Here is a 23108-nt window from a genome sequence, read left to right on the forward strand (position 1 = left end):
ACCATGCTGCACCACAACAACTCATCTTTTCTTTCAAATATTCCAAAACCTCCACTCAACAAAATGGAAAAGTAGATATAAATAAAAGCTTTATATTTTATTAATATAATGGAACTTTTCACAAAAAAATAACACCCCAAAGAAACAGAAACCCAAAGCTGATGCAGCCCCTAAAAGGCAGACTCTTTCCTTGTGTATGTGTGAGGGGAAGGGGACAGTGACAGCCCAAAGAGAACAAAAACCCCTCAGGAATCTGGGCGGGATTTCTTCTCCTTCCTGCTGATGTCAACGCCTTTTCTTTTCTGCATGGTCGATTCACTGCTGGTGCTTGTTTCACTTTGGCTGATTTTCTCTTCCAAAGGCTTGGAAGCCTGTGATAACCCAAGAAATAAAAGAGTTGTGAATATTTTAATTTTACAGCCATTGGAATGCCCTGTGCTCCACCAAGGTCAGAGCTAATTGTACTCTGGCTCTTACACAGTGAGCCTTTGTTATTCTGCTCCCACTGCTGGGATTTTTAGGAAAGGGGATGACAGGAGAGCAAGATAATGGCTGAGCAGGGCAGTAGAACACACATAGATGAGCCAGGTTGCTCCAGGGCTCTGTGTTGTTGCAGGGATGGCTTCGCTCTGTGCCCTCCTGACAGCCACAGTTAACTTGGAAATGCATTCAGAGCTGGAGCAGTGAGCATGGCTCCTGCAGGGAAGACATCCCCATCCCAGAAAGGGTGTTACCCAAATCAGGTGCAAGGGAGGAAAGGCATCTAGGGAAGGGAGAAGGCCCAAAGGTAACTGATTTTTGGGCAGAGACTTTGATCTGCTTAAGGGTGATTTTATTTTTATGAGACTGAAGAGAGGAAAGGAGGCAGGAAGAGTGGAAGGATGATGGGAGGAAGGCTGAACTCCATCAGGGAACAGGGAGACCAGTCAGTGAATGGATGAGCAGGTGGAGAACTGACACAGGTGGGCATCAGGCACAGGTGGGCATCAGGCACAGGTGGGCAGGGAACAGAGCTGAGGGAGAATAGGGCTACAGCATCCCTGGGAAGGGTTTATCCATCTCTCCCTCCCCCACCTTGAGCAGCCTGGCAGTTTTTAGTGAATGAGCACATTTAATTGGAAGGAGAGAATGTAATGAGCTTAAAAAATATCATGAAATTAAATACAGATCCAAAACACAGAGCAGAAGGTGAGGAAGTAAAGAACAAAGCAACTGTGAAAGGGAAACAGACAAAAGGACTGTAGACCAAGAGGGAGCCATACCAAGTGAGCAGAGCATGGTCCTTACCCTCAGCTGCCCTGCGTATTTCTCGGTCCACTCCCTGGCATTGATCAGGAACAGCTGCTTGTTGTACTTGTACTCTGAGGACTAAATGGGAAGAGCAAGACAAAGACAGAGATTTGATTGAATACATGTCACTGAGAAGCTGCGACCAAGTCTGGCTTTAGGACTCCTAAACCAGACTAAAACTGCAACAAGCATGAAATGTAAAATTCATTTAGCTTGCTTGAAGAACTTGTGCTGCCATTTGCACTGAAGATAGTAGCTTGAAGACAAGACCATGACCATCTCTTCTGGCCTCAGCTGACTCAGGGAAGCCCAGCAATGCCCCAGCTGACCCAGGTCAGGCCATGCTCCAAATGTGTCAATCCAGAGTGAGTGAAGCAGAAGCTGAGCCTAAGTCCAGCCCCCTACTCCCTCCCCACCCACGTCCATGGCCAGGAGAGAGGGAGCTCACGTACAACATTGGCCATGAGAGGATCATCAGGGTTGGGCTCTGCCATCAGCAGCTGGATGGAGGTCAGCAGGGTGGAGATGTTCAGGGAAGGCCTCCATGCACCCTGTAAGGAAACAGGAGGGGAGCAGCAGCTCGGGCAAAGAAACCAGCACACGGCAGCCGAGAAACACCTCAGAACCCACAGCACTTCAACACAACCTGCCCACAGTTGCCTTGGGACTTCCAGCACCTAATGCCCCATGGAACACACCAGACCCACTCTCAACACAAGGCTCCAAGGAAGCCCAACTGACAACCAGGGCAGTGGTCATGGCTCCAAGGCTGCCAGAGCTCAAGGAGCATTTGGATAAAGCTCCCAGGCACACAGCGGGACTCTGGGCTTGTCCTGCACAAATCCAGCTCGTGGCCCTGATGATCCTTCCAATTCAAGAGATCCCATAATTCTATGGGCTGTACCCTGCACATCTCTGCTGTGTTGGGGCAACTCATTTTCAGACATAATGCCTTTTGACTCCAATCTTTGAAGCCTTGGAAACTCCTATGGAACAAAAACATCATGTTCTGGCTCTAAACAAAGAAGATGCCACTCAAAACTTCATTCCCTGCTCCCTGTAAATAAGTCAGGAGCAGAGACATTCAATCAGGCTTTTACAAGAAGCAGATAAGGAGTTCATTATCCTGCCCAGGCTCACTTACCCACACCCAAGCACTGTTTTACCTTCGGTGGTAACTTAAGAACATCCAGGCAAATCCTTCCAGCAGAGTCGATGTTGGGATGGTAGATGGGGGTCAGGAAGCGAATCTTTGGCGGCTCAAACGGGTACCTGAAGGGACAAGCATTAAGAAACAAAAGTTACTGTTATATTTATAGGACCTGTTGTTTTGTCACCCTAGCAATGCCATAATTTTCTCCTCCCAGCCTACATGACACCCTTCCCCAAAAATCTTCAGAGGCAGTGCTCTGCCTTTGCTGCTTTCAGCTGTGTGAGACTAACTCTTCGCTGGATAGCCTTCCACAAGGGGAAGAACAAACTTTGCACTGATGAACAAACTCCTTCCAGAAAGCTTTCAGACTGTACGATGAAGCAAAAGTCTTATCATTGCACTTTTAGGTTTTTAATCACACATCTTTGATGTTCAATGCAAAATAAGTATCAGCTACTAGAAAAATTGCATTCCCTAAAAAGAGGGTCTCAATTCCTTGTTGAGAGGATGAAGACTCACGTCAGTATTTACAGCAAATACCCTTACATCAGTTAACTAATACTTAAAGCAGGACTACACCAACTACTTAATCAGAGAATCAGCCTGGTTTACATTAGAAGGGACCTTAAAGCACATTTCACTCTACCCCCTGCCATGGGCAGGAACCTTCCACTAGCCCAAGATGCTCCAAGCCCCATCCAACCTGGGCCAGGAGACTTCCAGGGATGGGGCAGCCACAGCTTCTCTGGGCAACCTGTGCCAGGTTCTCTCCACCCTCACAGGGGAGAACTCCTTAACTGAGCTAGCTAGAGTCTATTGCCCACCTACCTTTCAGGAACTATGATTTCCAGGTTGAATACTCCTTTCTCATATGGTGTGTCCACACCTCCTAAAATTTCTTTAAGAGCAAGATGAAAATACAAGAATTACATTTAAAATCAGAATTACAGAATGGTTTGGGTTGGAAGGGGCCTTCAAGATCATCTTGTCCAGCAGTCCCCATGTACCTCCCACAATTACAGAGCTGTTCAGGTGACAGAATCACAGAAAGTTAAGCGTTGGGATGGACCTTGAAGACCACCCAATTCCAGGAACCCCTTCTATTATTCCAGGTTGCTCCAAGCCTCATCTAACCTGGATACTCCCAGGGATGGGACAGCCACAGCTTCTCTGGGCAACCTGTGCCAAGGCCTCACTTCCCTCACTAGGGAGAATCCAGGAATAAAAAATGTCATCAAATGTGTTCTTATGTAAGACCAGTTCCACCCCCCAGCAATCAAAACTAAGGGTAGACCAGCCAAGTCACAGGCCAAGCTATGTTTAAAGGAAACTACAATCCCACATTTCCACATAGCCTGTAAAGCCCAAAGCATCACAGACCTAGCAGCAAACTGCAGCCCAGCCCTGCCTTTGGGAACCCCCAGGGTACGTACGTGCCCGTAGGTCATCCAGCTGCCCGTTCTGCCAGCAAGTGATGCCCGGAGGTGGCTCTGCAGCCAGGAGTGAGAGCTCCCTTGCCAGCCGTGAAGCTCTCTGCATGGTGCTGGAGCTCTGAGACCAAATTCTATTCCTGACAAACCTGGATTTTTAAAAACAGCACTTTAAATTGAGATTTTTTTTTTTTTTTTGGCTAAGGACCTGGGTTTTGAGCTGTTAGCCTGATGTGATATCAGATCACAGAGAGGCTGAGGCAGTTCCTAGAGCTGCTCTTGCAGCCAGCTGGGGCAGGGGCATGAGACTCCTTATAATCCATCCCATCCCCTCAGCCCCCAGCTGCGTCTAATAAACCCTGGGGTTTAACAAATATTAATAAATTGGGAGGCCATAACCAGGCTCCAAAGCCCTTATGGGACTGTAACATCTGCCCTAGGACCTGTGTCATTTCACAGTTAAGGTAGCCACTGCCCTGCTGGCGCCATTCATCAGGGCCCCTTCCTACCCAAAGGCTCCATCCCCATTTCCTGGGCAGGGGGAGACCTGAAAGCTGCCTCAGGGATGGGCCTCCCCATACCGCAGCAATGCTCCTGACACTCCCAAAGGACTAGTCTGCCCCTCAGTCCCCACAGACAGAGACAAAGGCACACCCTGAGAGGAACCTGGCTCGATTACCCACCACAGCCCTAACCACTCACCCTGAGGATAGGGGACACCCCCCGAGGCCTAACTGCCCCCTCCAGGGATTATCCTTTCCCTCAGGCACCATTAACACCCCACAGACTCGCTCACCCGAGCACCCCTCCATTTCACTGCACCTCTAGCCTGACTATCCCACTGAAGGAGCGTTCTACCCTCCTCCATCAGCCTAACTAAATACCCCTTAGCGTAATTACCCCCGCACACGGACAAGAGGTGCGCCCCCCTTCCCACTCCCCAAGGATGGGAACGGCCACCCACAGCCTCACCCCTCCAAGATCTCCCACACAATCTCTTCGGAACGACCTCCGCCCTCCCTATTTACTAATTACCGCCTCACTCTAACTAATTAACGTTCCCCCCGCAATGACCAATCCCCGGGCTCCCGCCGCACAGACCGTGAGGCGGCGCGCGGCGGGGGCGGCACTTCCGCTGTCGCCTGGCAACGGGCAGGCTCCTGGCGGGCAGCCCCACCCCCCAGGCCGCCGCTCGGGCGCTGATTGAGCTGTCCTGGCCCCCTGTCCCCGCCCCCTCAATTGAATTAGGGCGCTGCCATTGGGTGAGCGCTGCGGGCGGGAACCCAAGCCCCGCCCTCATTGAAGCAAGCGCGCGGGGTGTGGCCTGAGGCTGTGGTGGGGAGGCGAGAGCGGGGCCGGAGGAGCTCCGGGACCAACCGGGACCGCCCCGGATCCCCGGCTCTGGGATGCTCCAGCCCTGGGATCCTCCCACCCTGAACCGCGTTAAACCTCCGCGGACAGCGGGCAGCGCCCTGCTGGGAGCGGTCCTTACATAACTCCCTGTCCCAGCCAGCGTTGTGTAACCGGCCCCGTGGGGCGAGGAACCGCTGCCGCGCCCGCCGCCACCACAGGCCATGGGGAAGGAGGTAAAGGCGGGCTCAGGGAGCCCCCCGGGAGGCGGCGGGAGTCCTGGCTGACCCGTTCGCCCTCAGCTGCTGCGGGGCTGGCGCAGGGGCCGCCCTCCCCCGTTGCCTCCTCGCCACTTCCCCCTCCGGGTGAGGGGCCCGGGCCCCGTCCTGGGCCCTCAGCCCGGCCTCCCTCCGCCCCATCCCCCATAGGCAGAGACTCGGGTGCGGTTCTCGACCCGTTGCCGGAGAAGCCCCAGTCAAGCCCCTACACTTCGATGTGTTTGGGACTTATTTCCTTCTCTGACTCAATATGCCGTTTTCTTGCATCAAAGCTGTATCTAGCACCGTATTAATCACCTAAAGTATTCAAACAGAGGAAAGAACCTAGAGGTTGGAATCAACAGTAGCCTCAGGTCTGGCTCAGTGTGTAGAGTGGGATTATAGACCCAGATTTATGCAAAAAATAATTCTTAGATCCCAATTAAAAATTGTTCTCAAGCCTATCGAAACAGAATAACATTAAACAACTTAATGGTGATCGTTATTCCACTTCCCAAGCCCAGACTGTGGTTTGAGAGAGCAGGTGTAAGGCTGCTCTCTCCAGATAAACCGTTGTTTATCTGTTTCACTCTTGCTTCTGAAGCAGCCAAAATATAGTCAAAGAGCATTTGACAATGGAGAGTGTCCCACAGAGGAAATTAAACTGTGAAAAATTTCTCTTCCCGGTTCCTTAGGCCTTGGTCTGTCCCTGCCCCATCTGGTTCTGCCAGCTCCAAGGGCCAGTGGGACCAGAGAGGAGCTGCCTGCAGTCCTCCTCCTTCACTCTTGGGAATTACACAAAGGCTTGCATGGCTTAGACCATCTTTGAAGCAGAATCCACATCAGTGCAGATATTTGTGTTATTTAGTGGTGTTTAAAACCCCAACAACCCCAGGGCAACTCATTTCTGTATGCCTGTAGGAACAGGGGCAGCACAGTGGGTTTTGGATAGTGCCACTGACAGCTTTTGCATCCCTCCAGCACATTCTTGCCTGTGGAGAAAAATACTCAGCATCAGGAGAGCTGGGATCAGTGACTGTGTGACCTCCTCTTTTAGGGGTGACATGTTGTAAAGATCCTGGAACATCAGCTGTGCAACCCTCAAGGTAAGGCCTAGATTTCTGTGCTTGCTGTCATGGTGTACCTGTCCCGAAGTACAGGGATGAATCCTGTGTGAGGTGTATTTTCTACCTGCCTGGTTGATTTTTGGGGAACAGATGTGATCTGGATATGACAGGGAATGAACAGACTCGAGCTGCTCGTTCATGGAGAGGTGGAAGAGTAACAGTGGATAAATCTCAACATGATGTCAATGACAGACAGCACCTGCTCTGCCTTCTCCAACATTCCAGAGCATCTTTCCTTTCCTTGTGACACGACAGGAGTGTCCAAGAGCTCAGTTTCTTTCTGACACCACCCATGGCCTGCACAAGTGATTCCCCTCCCCATTCTTTCCCATTCAGTAGGGCATCCCAGCTCCTCACCCAGCTTTGACACCTCTTTGGCTCTGGGCTCCCACCCTGCCAAGTGGGCTTCAGCCCATTTTAATAGAGCCTCTGCTCCTCCCAGCCTGTTTTAATGAAATCCTTGTCCCCCCAGCTCTGATTCCCCCAGTCCCCTTTAGTGGCATCCCCAGAGCTGCTGTTAACCCAGACCCAGCCCACCCAGGCCCTGGCCTGGGGCCTGCCTGCCCTGTGCCCAGTCGGCGTTGTTGTGTGCTCCTGCAAGGATGCCATCACTGAAGGGATGGGTCCTGCCTGGGGACGTATCTTGCGGCCATCCCATGGGCTGTGTGGGGCACTGGGCTCACAGCAGTCCCAGGTGTGTGAGACAAAGGGGTGTGGGGGTGAGTGTGATCCCACAGATATCAGGGGGCTGCAGGGCCCTGGATTTGGGGCGACCTTGCAGACCATGTGGGGCCACAGGGCTTGGGACAGCCCCAAAGGCTGTAAGGCTGTGGGGGCCTTGGAGCCCCTGGCTGGGGCAGTCCCTCAGTGACCCTAGCTGGTGCATAGGATGCAGGGGACTCTTCCAGCACACTTTGCATGGTTTAGTACCCAGAAATGCCATCGGGGTGCTCCCCTGAGCTGCAAGAGCCACCTTGTTTTTCCGGTTCTCCCAGGAAGTGGGTGCAGGGCAGAGCACGCCACACAGCCCAGCCCTGCCCTGGGCTGCACCCCAGTGCTTGTGAGTTTGGGGCCTTACTGGGGGGTTGTAACAAAATGGGCCTGTCTGGGTGCTGCTGGTGCATGTGTTTTGGAATGGAGAAAATCAGATTTATGGAAAAGCTGCTAGATGTGGGTTGAGCAGGGACAAGGGCTGAGTTGCCTGGTGCAGCCATTGTGAGGGGGTGAGTGCAGCTGTTTGGCTGGAGGTGCTGAGCTGGATTAGGGATTGTAATTTGGTTCTTTGTTAATCTCTGATCTCCTCTGGGGGTAAGGCTGGAAATTAGCATCAGGTAGGGACCCACCTGGGAGGTGGGTGTCGTACTTTCCCAATTTTACATGGGAAAGTGAGTTTAGGAGGTCCTGCTGGGCTTGGTGCTGCTCTGAAGGCAGGCTGGGAGAGCTGGGGATGCCCAGCCTAGAAAAGAAAAGGGGAGATTTCAGAGCCCCTTCCAGTGCCAAAAAGGGCTTCAAGAGAACTAGAGAGGGACTTGGGACAAGGATCTGGAGGAACAAGACAAGGGGGAATGGTTTCCCGCTGCTGGAGGGCAGGGTAAGATGGGATATTGGAAGAAATTCTTCCCTGTGAAGGTGGTGAGGCTCTGGCCCAGGCTGCCCAGAGAAGCTGTGGCTGCCCCATCCCTGGAAGTGTCCAAGCCCAGGCTGGATGGGGCTTGGAGCAACCTGGGACAGAAGAAGGTGTCCCTGCCTATGGCAGGAGGTAGAACTGGATGGGCTTTAATGTTCCTTCCAACCCAAACCAGTCTGGGATTCTGTGAAATCCATAAGTTCAGATGTCTCCTAAAATCGCCTGACAGACGGAGTATTGCACCAGGTCTCTGATGAGCTGATTGCTCCTGTGGACCTCCTTGAAATCAGCTGATGACTTCCAGAAGATTTGCTGACAGCCACATCTGTGGGGTTAAAAAGTGTTTGTGCACTAAATGGAGCTCTGGCAGCTCCATCTGTTTTGATTCCTTCCTTCTGGTGAGCGTTACTGGGATGTGATTTCATTGAGGGATTTAATTTAGAGGATTTGATTGACTCATTTGGGGCAGAGGCCATTCTCTGTGGAGCTGGATGGTGATTCTGCTGCTGAATGATGGGGTCAGAGGAGAGGTTTGCTCTCGTTCCTGCGTTTCTCTCATGAAAACTTATCAAAGCAAGAAGTTTGTGGTAAAAACTGCAGAGGATTTTTTGGAGCTGTATTTCTAATTGTTAATTGACCTTGTTCTTTGTAGGGATTTGGTATCCTGAAAGCCAAGGGTTCCCTTCCTCTTGTAGCCAGGATGCTGCATCGCACCATTCACCTTTTCCGGAAGGAGCTCCGGCTCCACGACAACCCAGTGCTACTGGCTGCCCTGGAGTCCTCAGAGGCCCTGTACCCCGTGTACATCCTGGACACAGCATTCCTGACCTCCTCCATGCACATCGGGGCCCTGCGCTGGAATTTCCTGCTCCAGTCCCTTGAGGATCTCCACAAAAACTTGGGCAAGCTGGGCTCCTGCTTGCTGGTTATTCAAGGGGAGTATGAGCTCGTTCTTAGGGATCACATCCAGAAGTGGAATATCACTCAAGTGACACTGGATGCAGAGATGGAGCCATTCTACAAGGAGATGGAGGCCAACATCCAGCGCCTGGGGGCAGAGCTGGGCTTTGAGGTGCTCTCCCTGGTGAGCCACAGCCTGTACAACACCCAGCGGTACGTGACTGCCCCATACCCACAAGTGTCTCCAGGGAGGTCATTTTAGAAGAGGAAAGGCCAAGTGTCTTGGTTTTTCCTTTGGAGGAAATTGAACTGTCTGAGGTGAACGTGGTGCTGTTTGCTGGGAGAACTTTGTTGCTCCCATAGAAGAAAGAGAAGAGATTGTGCACAGGTTTTAGAATTTCAGCCCAAACAGCTGCTTAACTTTTTCCTTTTGGGCAGTTTAATTCACCTAAAAACTTACTCTTTTAAACAGAGTGGAAGAAATTCTCTAACACCTTTAGTAGGACTTGTAAAAGTTCTATTAAATATGGTAAAGAGTTTTTGGTGTCAGATATTTTCAAAGTCTTTCAAGTCAGCTTTCACTGGTGTTTGAATACACTTGGATCCAAGCTGTTACTCAGTGTTGAATGACTGAATATATTGAAATTATTAAGAAGGAAAGCAGTAATAACTAACACTTCTAACAGCCCTAACACTCCAATTTTGCAAAACCCCTAAATTATGTAAATGAATGGATGTCTGTAACTTGCTGTCTTGAATTCAAGCTGTTTGCACAGGTCATTGCTCAGAGAGGACAGTTATTTACTGCCCTGAACCTATTTTTTGTGACTCCAGAGGTGTCCCACACCCTGCCCTGTGTGTCCTGGCTGTGTGTGGCTGTGCAGGTGAAGCCATGACTGGAATCCTGATCCCAGTTTTGTTGTCTTACGTCCTGAGAAACTGCTCTTGGCATAGATGTACACTCACCCAGAGGAGTTTAACTTGTAAAATCTGTAATTTCTACATACAGTTGCACTAATGGAGTTGTTACAGCTTGTGATGTCACCTTCCTGTCCGCTGGCAGTTCCAGCTTCTTCCTTGGTTTCTGTTATGTGAGAAGAGATCTTGTTGTTTTGGTTTTTTTTAAGGATTTTGGACCTAAATGGTGGGAGTCCCCCATTAACTTACAAGAGGTTCCTTCACATTCTGTCTTTGCTTGGTGACCCTGAGGTGCCTGTCCGAAACCTCACAGCTGAAGACTTCCAGTAAGTACCAGCCTGTGAGTGGGAATTGCTGGTCCTCTTTCTCTGCCCAAAAGAAGAGCCAGGCCCAAATGATAATGAGGCATTTTAGATGTTTTCTTGTTTTATTTCTGTGCATGGAGGGTTATTGATTCTATGTACAGGGGATGTAACTGTTGTTGGGAGGGGAGAGCAGATGGCAGAATGGTCTGATACTCATCTCTTTTGGTATTTGTGCAGATTTCTCACCATGTGGGACACCTCACAAAGTAATGGTTGGATTCAATGTCTTAAAGGTTTTTTCCAACCTTAATGATTCTGTGATTCCATAAAAGTCTTAAGCTTTTGCAAAGCACTTTGTCTTGGTTTGAAAAGACAGGTGTCTGCTAAAGAAGGCAAGAGCCTCCCTTGAAAGGGAAAATGTAAACCCCCTCCCTCCAAATTATTATAATTTTGAAGTTATGAGGGTCTCAGGCAAAGATATGGGAATAGGAATAACAGTTCTTTACTAGGAAAATTAAAAATACAAATGCAATAGTAAAAAAACCCAAAAAACAACCAATACACTGACAGAGTCAGAATATGACCTGACACCCCATGTGTCAGGGTGGTGTCCCAGCCCCATCCCTTGGGGGCTCAGCCCTCCTGCAGTGCCAGCTGTGGTTCTGCTGGATCAGGGATCCTGCACAAGGGGGGAGTTTTCCTCTGCAGCTCCAGGGCTGCTGCAGATGGGCCTGGTCCCCCTCTGGCAATGCAGGGCAGCAGAAAGCTGCTCCTCTGGCAATGCAGGGGGCAAAGGCTGCTGTGCTGTTCCAAAAGCCAGATTCTATCCAGGTAGGAATTCTTGGCTCCTTCCCCTGAGTGGAACATCTCCCCATGGGATGATGGAATTTCATCAGCCATGCAGGAACATTCAATGGCCCATGAGCAGAAGAGATCTCCCCAGAGGGAGAGTGTGAAGATATAAAGAAAACTGCCCCATCTGCTTTTAACAGGTGGCCCAATGAACAGAGGATAACTGCCCCACCTCTAACAGATGGCAGTAGGATACACAGCCCCAGCCATATCTTGTAACCTAAGACACACCTTGAGAAAAGCTTTTAAGAGATGTCAAACTCCTGCAGAGGAAGCCCTGGGAAAAGGCATGCTCTGCATTCCTCTTAAGATTTTGGACAGGAATTAGATGAACCACAATAGTTTGTTTTATGCAGGAAGTTCGATGGAGTGATCCTACTGTTCCCTCCTGGCTTTAAATCTCTGCTCCCCTCTGCTATATGGGAAAGAGAGACTGAGCCCGTGTCTCCCAGGACTTGAGAAGTAGCTCGGAGTCAAGGATGTCTTGTGTTTAGCTCTCCATGAGGTTAGTGATTCAAAGGGAGGTAAGACTGGAGCAGGAGAGAGCTGGAATGGGACTGCAGGTGCTTGGGATTCAACATCAGGTGCCTCCTGCATGGCCTCAGCTCAGTGCCACCAACCCAGGCTTGGATCTTCCCATTTTGGGGGAGTCTTGTTACTTCCTGAATGTTGTCCTGAGACAGTCTGATAACAAGACTTATGTGAGTACTGGAATATATAAGTTCTAAGTTCCTGTATTTTTTTTTTTCTAGCACTGTTTTTTTTTTTTTTTGTTTTTTTGGTTTTTTTTTTTTTTTTTGTTTTTTTTGGTTTTGTTTTTTGGGTTGTTTTTTTTTGTTTTTTTTGTTTTTTTTTTTTTTTTTAACCTTTCTTGCCTGATTTGTTTGTTTGGACTTTTAAAATTAATGCTGATGAGAGATAAGTGGTTCACATGCTTCCCAGCAGGCTTGAGCTATGCCAGTGCTCTGAGAGCTGCACTGGCCCCACCTCTGTAGGTGCCTGCAGCAGGGCTCAGCTCAGGTTTGTCCAGGTAAGTACAAAGATCTGTTGATGTCTGAGTTAATTCACAGGTTGTGAGAAGTCTCTGTGTCACCAGCACTTCCTTGGGCCTCTTCATCTGTGTTTTATGGGGTGGAAGAAGACCAAACTGATGCTCTTCCAGCAATATGGGGAGCAGAGGCCTTGGGAAGCTTCAGCATCTGAGGCTGAGGAGATGTTGGGGGGCTGCTACGGAGTGTGGGCTCGGGGGCCTTAGCTTGGTTAGGAATGAGTAGCTGGGGTGGCCCAGCTCTCCTGCCTCCTTTCTCTCTCCTGCCTCCTTCCCTATGAAACTGAAAGAGAGAAGGTTTAGATTACATGTTGGGAAGAAATTCTGCAGTAGTGAGGCCCTAGCACAGATTGTCCAGAGAAGCTGTGGCTGCCCCATGCCTGGAAGTGTCCGAGGCCAGGTTGGCCAGGGCTTGGAGCAACCTGGGGAAGGTGACCCTGCCCATGGCAGGAGGGGAACTGGATGGGCTTTAATGTCCCTTCCAACCCAAACCAGTCTGGGATTCTGTGACTCCAGAGTGACCTCTCCTCAGAGGCACTCAGGGGAGCTGGAGTGGCATTTGGAGGCAGCACCATAATTGTGTTTAGGGTCTGAGGAGTCTCTTGGTTCCCTCCTAGGTTTGGATGTGACAGCTGGGAGGAACTGGAGAGGAGCTGCCTCTGAGCCTTGTGTAGGGCATGGGAACTGAAAGGGGTCTGAGCTGGGGATGCAGCTGACTGCTCTGAGCACTGTAACTTGGTGGGACTGTTCTTCCCCAGTTCTGGCTAGAATTCCCTGGAGCAATTGCAGGATGAACTCTTCTCCCCCAGGAAAGTACAGCCTGGGATTTCTCACTGTGCTTTCATTCTCTGTGCTCTGGTTGGACTGTGATAGATGATACTTGGTATGGCATTGACAGGGACTGCCTCTATCTTCTGGCTTCTGTTGTTCCTTTCAAAGAGTTTTCTCTCTCACCTCAGGAGATGTAGGGCCCCTGACCCGGGCCTGGCTGAGTGTTACAGGGTGCCTCTCCCTGTGGATTTGAAGATTTCCCCAGAGAGCCTTTCCCCTTGGAGAGGAGGGGAGACTGAAGGGCTGCAGCGTCTGGAGCAACACTTGACTGACCAGGTCAGCCCTGATGGAACCCAGGGGATGGTGGTGACTCCAGGTGGGCTGAGATCAGTGCCCAGCTTGGCTTGGAGGAGGGTGGCAGCTTAGGCTCGGGTTTTGTTCTCTTTCATTTCTGGGAAGTGGGAGTGTTTTCCAGGGATGACATCAAACAAGCCCCTCTGATAGTTAATCCAATTCCAAGAGCTTTCCTCTGTTTGTTACTGGCCATGTGTCATCTCGTGCTGCCTGAACCCAAATTTCTGTTTTCATTTCAGGGCTGGGTAACAAGTTTTACTAAGCCAAGGACAATCCCAAACTCGCTGCTTCCAAGCACCACAGGCCTGAGCCCATATTTCAGTATGGGCTGTCTGTCAGTTCGGACATTTTTTTATAGGTTGTCAAACATTTATGCTCAGGTAAGCCAATAATTGGTCCTAAGTAAGCAAATCCAAAACTGTGACAAGTCTGGCATGGGAGGCAGGATTTAACACTCAGATCCTCTTGGTAGAGACTTGGTGTGTCAAAAAATGCTGCTTTGTTAGTGTCTTCTCACAGTGTCCCATGAAATCTGTGGAGTGGCTTCATGTTCTGTGAAACAGCCACAGAATGTCTGCAGCTCTTCCCAATTAAGTTTTAGAAACAGGATATTAATATTCTAAATTCATGTTTTCATCGGGAACTGTAGTGACAGGGCAATAGGGAATGGCTTCAAACTGAAAGCAGATTTGGATTAGATGTTGGGAAGAAATTATTTCCTATGAGGGTGGTGAGGCCCTGGCACACGGTCCCCAGAGCAGCTGTGGCTGCCCCATCCCTGGAAGTGTCCAAGGCCTGGTTGGATGGGGCTTGGAGCAACCTGGGCTAGTGGAAGGTGTCCCTGCCCATGGCAGAGTGTGGAGTGAAATGGGCTTTAATGTCCCTTCCAACCCAAATTGTGGTTCTATGAATAGAGAGCCAGCAGACCTGGGATCAGCAGGGAAGTCCAGAAAAACCTTCTTAAATTTCAAGGATTTAGCTTGAAATTTAGTCTGTCTGGTGGTTAAGGGAAGTTTCTGATTGGTTTGTACAGTTTTGTTTCTGGAAATCAACTGATTTTATCTTAGACAAGTTTTAATTGTTGAATAAATGAAAACCACTTTCTGAAATCTTGTTTGATTCTTAAGAAAAAGTGAGCTTGAAACCAGCCCAAGAAAACCAACCTCCTTTACCTCCATCTTAAGATTATCATTTGAGACATGGCTGAGCCACCTGAATTCAGTTAGCACATTAATAAACACATGCTTGGTGTAAGAAATCCCAGTGTGACACAGTTTTGGAAGGTAGGTGGAGTATGTTTGAGCTAACACTGAAGTCTGGCAGTTTGGCTTTGCTTTGGCCCAGACAGCATTGCCTCAGATATTTGATTTCCTTGACTTGAACACTAAAGTGTCTTGAAACTCGTATTTTAGTCAGATTCATCTTTATTTTGTAGGCATGAGACACACAAAATGAGTGAAGCTGCAATGATATGTATGAACTGAAGCTGTCACCTTGTGTCTTTTGCAGGCAAAGCATCACTCTCTGCCCCCAGTGTCGCTCCAAGGGCAGCTGTTGTGGAGGGAGTTCTTCTATACAGTAGCATCAGCAACGCCCAACTTCACCCAGATGGCTGGGAACCCCATCTGCCTCCAGATCTGCTGGTACAAGGATGCAGAGAGGCTCCACAAATGGAAAACGGTAATGAGGTGCATGGCCTCAGCAGCTGCATTGGAGCTTGGAGCTTTCCTCTTCCCTTGATCTGTCCCTGCTGGCAGTTTGAATGCATCTTGCAGTGGTGTGACAGGCTGTGAGAGCTGGGAATGTTCAGCCTGGAGAAAAGAAGGCTCTAGGGAGACCTTAGAGACCCTTCCAGTGCCTAAAGGGGCTCCAGGGGAGCTGGAGAGGTACTTGAGACAAGGGATGGAGTGACAGGACAAGGGGAATGGCTTCCAGCTGACAGAGGGCAGTGTTAGATGGGATATTGGGACGAAGCTCTTCCCTGTGAGGGTGGTGAGGACCTGGCCTAGGTTCCCAGGGAAGCTGTGGCTGCCTCTGGATCCCTGGAAGCGTCCAAGGCCAGGTTGGATGGGGCTTGGAGCAACCTGAGCTGGTGGAAGGTGTCCCTACCCATGGCAGGGGGCTTTAATGTCTCTTCCCACCCAAAACAGTCTGTAATTCTGTGAAAGCAGTGTATGGGGGAGAGCTGATGTCCTGTTCTGCTGCAGGCACAGACAGGGTTCCCATGGATCGATGCCATTATGACTCAGCTGCGCCAGGAAGGCTGGATCCATCACCTGGCTCGGCACGCTGTCGCCTGCTTCCTGACACGTGGGGACCTTTGGATCAGCTGGGAAGAGGGAATGAAGGTTCTCTGCTGCCTTTTATTTTCCTCTGTTCTGCCTAGCCCTGAGAAACCCTGCACAGCCTGAGTCTAGCAGTCGACAGTTCTACAGAGCAGGGTTTGGTTCTGCCCCTTCCTGTGGATCTCAGGCTTTATGGAATATCTTTATTTGTCACTCAGTGCAGTGGTGAGAGTTCATTCCCTTTCCCAAATGCTCATGATTTTTGGATAATGAGGATACTGGTGCAGACATGCTCAGTCTCTAGCAGGTTCCAAACCCAGAGTTTTTGGGTTGCTCTGTCTTCTGTCCATGGAGAGCATTCCTAGCGTGCATGTGAGGAGTCAGCCCTGGCCCCACAGTGCTGTGCTTCCAGTAGCAACTTCCCAGTCTGCTTTTGTCTAGTTTTTGCAATATAGCCATTTCAGGGCTATTTCTCTTCCCATTCCTGATGTACAGGTGTTTGAAGAGCTGCTTTTAGATGCTGACTACAGCATCAACGCTGGGAACTGGATGTGGCTGTCAGCCAGCGCCTTCTTCCACCAGTACACACGGATCTTCTGCCCCGTCCGCTTCGGGAAGCGCACAGACCCCCAGGGCGACTACATCAGGTCAGGGGACACCCACCCCGCCACCTCCCTGAGAGCCTCTCAAGCTCCTCTTGAGAAGGAACAGCAGGAACTGATGAAATGGATCAGTTTCAAGCACACACACACACCTGTTAAACAGGACTCATAGCAATGGTTTTATTGAAAACTTGGGAAAACTGAGGCATGGAGAAGCAGAGAGATATCTGTTATTCCAAGTGATGGCTGAGCGGGGCTTGTGTTCATTTGTGAGCACTTGTGTCCAGCACCATGTTTGATCACTAGGCTGGCTCCTCTTTCCAAAGGATTTGAGAAGAATTTCCCACAGCTTCCCTGCTCCGGTTTGCACTTATTTTCTTGCTTTTCATGGAATTCTGGGATGTGCTTGGAAGGGAGCTTAAACCTCATCCAGTTCCACTCCCTGCCATGGGCAGGGACACTTTCCACTATCCTAAGGTTTCTCCAAGCCTGGCCTTGGACAATAGCAAGAATGGGACAGCCATAGCTTCTCTGAGCAACCTGTGCCAGGGCCTTACCACCCTCACAGAGAGGAATATCCCAATATCCCATCTAACCCTGCCATTCTTTATTTGCACACACATAGGTTTTACTTCCCACTCTTAAGTCCTCTTTGCTTCAGAGTCTCATTTTTGTTGTCTCTCCATAATGTGCTGATGGAGTTTCTCAAAGCAGTAGGCTCACTGTGTTAGTGTTGAGCAAACAGCTTGTCTGGGTTTGAAAGGCAGGTGCCTGCTAAGGAAGGTAGGAGCCTCCCTTGGAATGGAGAATGTGAACCCACTCCCTCCAAATTATTATAATTTTGAAATTAAGGGGCTCTCAGGCAAAAATATATGAGATTAGGAGTAACAGTTCTTTACTAGCATGTATAACAAGGCAAACAAACCTCAACGACTGCAGCATCACGAATCACAGAGCAGGAGCCCAATCCCAGCCTTGGGGCTGCGGCGCTTTCCCTCTGCTGCAGTTCCGGGCACGGCCAGCAGGGGCGCTGCTGGCTCCCGGCGGGCGGGGCAGGTGCAGCGATCCCCGCGGGGCTGCAGGGGGCGCTGTGGGGCTGCAGGGGGCGCTGTGGGGCAATGGCGGCTGAGCCCAGACCGGGAGGGGTGGGGGAGAGGTTTTGCTCCACAAAGCCCGGGGCAGTCAGTCCCGGTGCCCCCAGAGGACTCTGAGAAACACTAGGCTGGAACAGCAGGAATGAGCAAATATTGGAATATGTTCCCAATATTACCAGGTAGCTTGTGTCTGAGCTCGTCTGACCCTTGCTGCTGGGCCAAAGGCGGCAACTGGTATTTCACCTCAGAGACACTTTTGGCTGGCTGGATGTGTCAGCGGGCACTGGAACAAGTCCAGGCAAGGTTAGAAACTCAGTTTACCTCGGGTGGGAAGGCTTCAGGCTAGGGTGAAGAGGAAGGAGATGGATTCTGTCGGAGGGTTTATATCCAGAGTTTTATTTCATGGTCACAGACATCTGAATCTTGGTAACAGCTCCAACAGAATCCTGAGCACATGGTCCTGGCTGAATTTAAGCCCAGGGACAGGGGGAGGGGAAGGGACAGGTGAGCACCAACCAGGTGGGAGGAGGAGGGTCTCAGGGAACCAGGGACACATAGACAGGCCAATGACCCCAGGCCTGGGGGCATCTTTCAAACTTGACCAACCACAGGATGGCCTTGCTGGAATGTTAAGACTGATTGACAGCCCAGCAGGGGGTGAGGGGGAAGAGAGGTATTGCCACACCTGGGAAGGGACTGGGAAGTAAAACAGGAAATGAGCTCACACTGCAACAAGCAAAAAATCCCTGCGTGGTGGGCGAGATGTGTCAAGATCTGTGGCAGGAGCTGGAACTGTGGGACGTCCCGGTAGTGCACAGGGATGCGGGGCCCAGCGGCAGAAGAAAAGCAGCTCCCAGCTGGGTTGTGACTGTGTCAGCGAATTCCTTTTCCCAGACTGCGGGTCCCCCGTCCTCCGAAGCCCAGATTGAGCGAGAGAACCGCAACTGCCCCAGCTCCCATCCTTTACCTGCTTCTAATCTCGGGGTGTCTCTGTCCCTCCCAGAGAAGCTCCCAAAAATCAGAGGAGTTCCCCCTCCCCGCAGTCTCTAGCACACAGCCATCAGTGCTTCTTAGCAACTCAATGGGAAAAAATTCTTCGAGAAAAGGAAAGAAAACCCAACCCCCAGCACAGCTCAATTTCTCCACATCTATTTCTCCCATCCTGTCTAGATTTGGGTATTGCCAAGGAGAAGCTTGTGCTGAGGTACCTCACAGAGTGGAACAAAAAATTACTTTGCCATTCTGCAATAATTTTTTAATATTAGTTTGTTTTTAAAATTTATTAATGTTTAGGATGAAATGTCAGTGAAAATTTTAAAAACTTATTTTGGAGGAAATCAAAACCAAAGTACTGTTTAAATCACCCCATTTATTCTACGCTGTGAAGTTAACTTTTGGAAGATATTACACCTATAGAGGTTCGAGAACATAAACCAGATCTTTTTTTTTGTGGAGAATGAATCAGAACTTTCCCACAGATAGTAATCTTAATATTAACATGGCACAGGTTGGTTTACACTTCTCTGAATGTATGAATATTTGGCTGCAGGATTATAAACCCACCTATTATCCTTGTTTTGTAGGAAGTACTTGCCCATACTAAAGAACTTTCCCTCCAAGTACATCTACGAGCCCTGGACAGCATCGGAAGAGGAGCAGAAGCAAGCAGGATGTATCATAGGTAATTAATTCATATTCCTTGCTAAGGATTTTTCTGCTGCTAACTATCCAAAATAAATGTGTATGAGATGGAAGCATCACACTTCCAACATAAGCCATTTATCTTCTGAAAATGGATGAATCCAACAGCTTTCCTTCTGTTCATTCTCCATTAACATTTTTTATAGGAGTCTCATTTCACAGTACATATTTTTGCTTCAACTTTATGTCCTAAAACTCTTGGATCACTCCACACTTTTGCCTTTGAATTTATTCATCTTGGATGCTTGGCTGCTTTAAATAATATCAGAACATCTTGTGCTTTTACTCCTGCTCTAACACATCTTTGAAGGCTCTTAGGTCAAAGTGAGAGCTCTTCTCTTTGATGGAAAGGATTAGGCACTTCCATTTAAGAAAAACTGGAAGTATTCCAAATCCACGGAAAATGTCTTTGCTGAGGGTGGTAAAGGCTCTGTCTCCACATTACCAGGTCAGGATTACCCCTTCCCCATGGTGAACCACAAGGAAGCCAGTGACCACAACATGCAGTTGATGAAACAGGTCAGAGAGGAGCAGCACAAAACAGTCCAGCTCACGAGAGGTGAGAGATGCTGCAGCACCCACATTCCCTGTGCTGTGACACACAGACTGTCCTCAGGAACCTGGGCTCTGGGGCTGGGCTTTGGGTGGTTTTCCAGGATGCTTTTCCATGTTGGATACGAACATCATGAGTAACTCTTCTGGTTACTGTTAAAATGCTGTCCCAAGTTCGAGAACAAGAGTGTGACCCTTTTCTTCCTTCCCTCTTCCCTTGGAGCATCCTCCTGCCTGCTGCAGAAATGCTTTCCCAAAACCAGATCTTCTCCCCCTGCCCTGACTCCCCAGCCCCAGGCTGGCTGCGTGTGTCTCCAAGGTGCAGAAATCTCTGCAGCTCTGCCCATGCCTCTTGTAAACCAGAACATCCTTACTTGTCTTTGTTACCATGATCTGCCCTATGCGATAGCAGAAATTGAGATTCCCACTGAGCATAAAGCTCTGAGGAGTTGAGTTGTTCCAAGAAATTTACCCTTTGGCATGGTTTTCTGAATTGCTTAACCCTGTGGATAACAATCAGGTAGTTATCAGGTAAGGCTAGAACGCTCAAACTGTGCCGAGCCTGAGGTACTTCATTAATTAGGTATTTCCAGTCACACAGATGTGTCACTTATGGCACCTGTGGTCTTAAAATTGAAATCCCAGGGCCTGTGCTGAGCTCAGAGGAATCCTTCACAGTAAAACATGGAATCTCAGCCTGGTTTGGGTGGAAAAGGACTTTAAAGCTCATCCAGTTTCCACGCCCTGCCATGGGCAGGAACGCGTTCCACTAGCCCAGGTTTTTTCAAACCATGTCCAACCTGGCCTTGGACACTTCTAGGGATCCAGGTGCAGCCGCAGCTTCTCTGGGCAGCCTGTGCCAGGGCCTCAACAACCTCACAGGGAAGAATTTTGTCCCAATATCGCAGCTAACTCTGCCCTCTGGCAATGGGAAGCCATTCCCATTTGTCCTGTCCCTCCAGGCCCTTGTCCCATGCCCCTCTCCAGCTCTCTTGGAGCCCTTTTAGGAAGGGTCTGTCAGGTCTCCCTGGAAGCCTTCTCTTCTCCAGGCTGAACATTCCCAGCTCTCCCATTTTGTTACTTAAATTCCATTATGGCTCCATAATGGAATTTAAGTAACAAAATACCTTTCTATTTGAGACTGAGCCAAGCAGCCTCTCTATATTATAGAAACCCAACATGGAGCAGCTGAGGGGAACTTTAACTGTTCTTTCCTTCACCCCTCTAACTTGAGGGAATGAATTGTTCCAAACCCTGGAATGGATACCTATTAATGTGTCCATGATCTTGCACACTGGAATAGTACAGATATAACCACTGTATGCTGGCACTTATTCCAGCAGCTCTGTGGTACCAGGGACTAAATGTTGGAAATGCCAAAATTTTGGGAGTCCCTGACTCCAAGCATTTTCCCAACACCCATCTCCGTATGAAAACCAGGTCATACAGGGGAACAGATATTGGAATAGAGTAAGGGCTAAGGAGTAGGATGGGACTTGGAACAGTCTGGAAGGTGTGGAGTGGAATGAAATGAGCTTTAAGGTCCCTTCCCACCCAAACCATCCTGGGATTTCATGATTCTTGTTGCCTATGAACAGAAGCATGTTGTGATACTTTGTATCTTAACCTGACTGAAGTCAGAGAAGACTTTGCAAACTTTAATCCTTCTTTATTTCTTGCTGTAGATGATGCAGATGACCCCATGGAAATAAAGGTAAAACGTGACCATTCAGAAGAAAACATTTCAAAAGGAAAAGTGGCCCGAACAGCAGAATAAACCAAAATTCCCTCAGGGGTCACCTGCTGGGTACCAAAAGAGGCAAGAGAGGAGAGCCAGGGGCCAGTTGAGCTGGCCAGCCACTGTCCTCCATACTTTGCCCTGCTGATGGTGCCTCTTGCTTGCGACCTGACCTCAGCACACGTGTTGGATCTTGAGTAGTTTTAGTGCAGTTATTTTGGATGGAATTGTTTATCTTTGAGTGGCTTCTGGAGCATCTATTGAAGCTGTTGGGTAAATGCAAGAGGTGTGTGGTTGTGGCAGGTCCTGCTGCTGCAGCATCCTTCAAATCCAGGTTTTTCATGCACATGTATAAATAGATTTTGTGAAAAATATCTTAATGTCAGAAGACCATGTGCACATTAATGTGATTGCACATTAGTATTAGGACCTTGATTTGCTTGCCTTGTAGAGACAGACTTAGCGATGTTCAGATTATTTGTTCTAAGTTCCCAGTTTATGACTGTAGTCCCCAGTTTGGGGAGACAGAGCAGAGTGCAGCCCCTTGTACCTTGTGTGTAGGTTTTAAGTCATAAGTAGGAATTATGCATTTTGAGGACAAGGTTGAAAATATCTCACTAAATTAGGGCTAATATATAACTTTGTCACCATAATTCTCTTCCTTGGCTAACTAGAACTGCAGGGCAGAGATTACTTTTATCATGTACCACATGGAAAATTTCTCCTTTCACTGAAATGTATTGTTGTGAAGTTTGACAAAGCTGGATGAGTCAATTATGATTGGGGGTTTGGGGGTGGAAGTGCAGTGGGGTTTTCATGGCTGCAGGTAGTATTCTGGGTTTGGAAAGAAATAAAACTTATTTCTGACATGAACAATGCAAGGGCTCTGAAGCAATCTGTTACCACAATTGATATCCATCAGTCCTCTCGGGAAACCTGGTGGCATAGCAGCTCCAGCAGCAATCCAAACTCCTTGGAAGCATCCCAGGATCTAGTGCAGGAGCAGCACAGGAGCCATGAGCACCAGGAGGAGGCTGTAAACTGCAGGATCTTTCAATGCTGCTACAGAACTGCAGGACCTGTCAGGACAGACCATGCTGGCAGCAGGACAGTGAGGTGTAAATAAAAAGCTGCAAGGAACTTCCTGCTGCTCCAAGCCTGCATCAAGCTGCTGGAGATACCCATATTCCTTGATTCTTCAGCCCTCCAGCAAACCTAATAACTTGCAGGGATGGCCAGAAGAAAAGGCCTTCTGCCTCCCCCTTTGTGGAAGGTAGAATTCCAGGGTGGTTTCTTTGGGGAGATCTGTTGCTCCAAAGCCTCCTGGCATTCCTTCCCTCTGCCATTGGGCTCCTTCCTGTGCCTGAAGGGATTTACAGCATCCCTGAAGGGCTGGAAGGAGGATCTGGGGAACTCCAGGCCTGTCAGCCTGACATCAGTGCCCAGGAGGATAATGGAACAGGTCATCTTGGGTGCTATCACCTGGTACCTACAGGATGCCTGCAGGATCAGACTCAGCGAGCATGGGTTTAGGAGGGGCAGGTCCTGCCTGACCAACCTGGTCTCCTTCTATGACCAGGTGACCCTCCTGCTGGATGCAGGAAAGGCTGTGGATGTTGTGTACCTGGACTCCAGCCAGGCCTTTGGCACTGTCTCCCACAGCACACTCCTGGAAAAGCTGCAGCCCATGGCTGGGACAGGAGCACTCTGTGCTGGGCTCAGAACTGGCCCAGAGAGTGGTGGTGAGTGGTGCT

At 49.4% G+C, this 23108-nt stretch overlaps 2 protein-coding genes across 7 annotated transcripts; one reads left to right on the forward strand and one right to left on the reverse strand.

Annotated features, from left to right (window-relative positions):
* Positions 1–78: 78 nt before the first annotated feature.
* Positions 79–5028, reverse strand: UBE2T (ubiquitin conjugating enzyme E2 T). Of its 4 annotated transcripts, none has more exons than XM_063178036.1 (7): positions 4975–5028; positions 3877–4022; positions 3272–3341; positions 2457–2562; positions 1743–1841; positions 1288–1368; positions 79–371 (listed from the first exon to the last, which is right to left on the reverse strand). In XM_063178036.1, the coding sequence occupies exons 2-7, from the start codon at positions 3980–3982 to the stop codon at positions 246–248; spliced, it is 588 nt and encodes a 195-aa protein (XP_063034106.1). In that variant the 5' UTR covers positions 3983–4022; positions 4975–5028; the 3' UTR covers positions 79–245. The 4 variants fall into 4 exon arrangements, with proteins under 4 accessions (XP_063034106.1, XP_063034104.1, XP_063034105.1 ...); XM_063178034.1 differs by having other exon boundaries at positions 4846–4981; XM_063178035.1 differs by lacking the exon at positions 4975–5028 and adding an exon at positions 4838–4959.
* A 175-nt stretch (positions 5029–5203) lies between these two features.
* On the forward strand, positions 5204–22222 carry LOC134430250 (cryptochrome-1-like). Of its 3 annotated transcripts, none has more exons than XM_063177820.1 (12): positions 5204–5459; positions 6462–6586; positions 8887–9347; positions 10262–10378; positions 13217–13364; positions 13622–13762; positions 14892–15062; positions 15590–15730; positions 16163–16314; positions 18947–19044; positions 19513–19623; positions 21302–22222. In XM_063177820.1, the coding sequence occupies exons 3-12, from the start codon at positions 8935–8937 to the stop codon at positions 21391–21393; spliced, it is 1584 nt and encodes a 527-aa protein (XP_063033890.1). In that variant the 5' UTR covers positions 5204–5459; positions 6462–6586; positions 8887–8934; the 3' UTR covers positions 21394–22222. The 3 variants fall into 3 exon arrangements, with proteins under 3 accessions (XP_063033890.1, XP_063033891.1, XP_063033892.1); XM_063177821.1 differs by having other exon boundaries at positions 6538–6586; XM_063177822.1 differs by lacking the exons at positions 5204–5459; positions 6462–6586 and adding an exon at positions 7606–7667.
* The last annotated feature ends 886 nt before the right edge of the window (positions 22223–23108 follow it).

This window comes from Melospiza melodia, chromosome 28 (assembly GCF_035770615.1).
Source record: "Melospiza melodia melodia isolate bMelMel2 chromosome 28, bMelMel2.pri, whole genome shotgun sequence".
Taxonomy (NCBI): Eukaryota; Metazoa; Chordata; class Aves; order Passeriformes; family Passerellidae; genus Melospiza; species Melospiza melodia.

Bases quoted from the DNA above. Each gene is read 5' to 3' on its own strand.
- LOC134430250 (XM_063177820.1), top strand. From the start codon at position 8,935: ATGCTGCATCGCACCATTCACCTTTTCCGGAAGGAGCTCCGGCTCCAC. The intron at 9,348-10,261 runs GTACGTGACTGC...GTTTTTTTTAAG, and splicing joins AGCCTGTACAACACCCAGCG to GATTTTGGACCTAAATGGTG. The intron at 19,045-19,512 runs GTAATTAATTCA...CCACATTACCAG, and splicing joins GCAAGCAGGATGTATCATAG to GTCAGGATTACCCCTTCCCC.
- UBE2T (XM_063178036.1), bottom strand. From the start codon at position 3,982: ATGCAGAGAGCTTCACGGCTGGCAAGGGAGCTCTCACTCCTGGCTGCA. The intron at 2,563-3,271 runs GTAGGTGGGCAA...TTGTCCCTTCAG, and splicing joins GAAATCATAGTTCCTGAAAG to GTACCCGTTTGAGCCGCCAA. The intron at 1,369-1,742 runs GTACGTGAGCTC...CTTCCCATTTAG, and splicing joins ATCCTCTCATGGCCAATGTT to TCCTCAGAGTACAAGTACAA.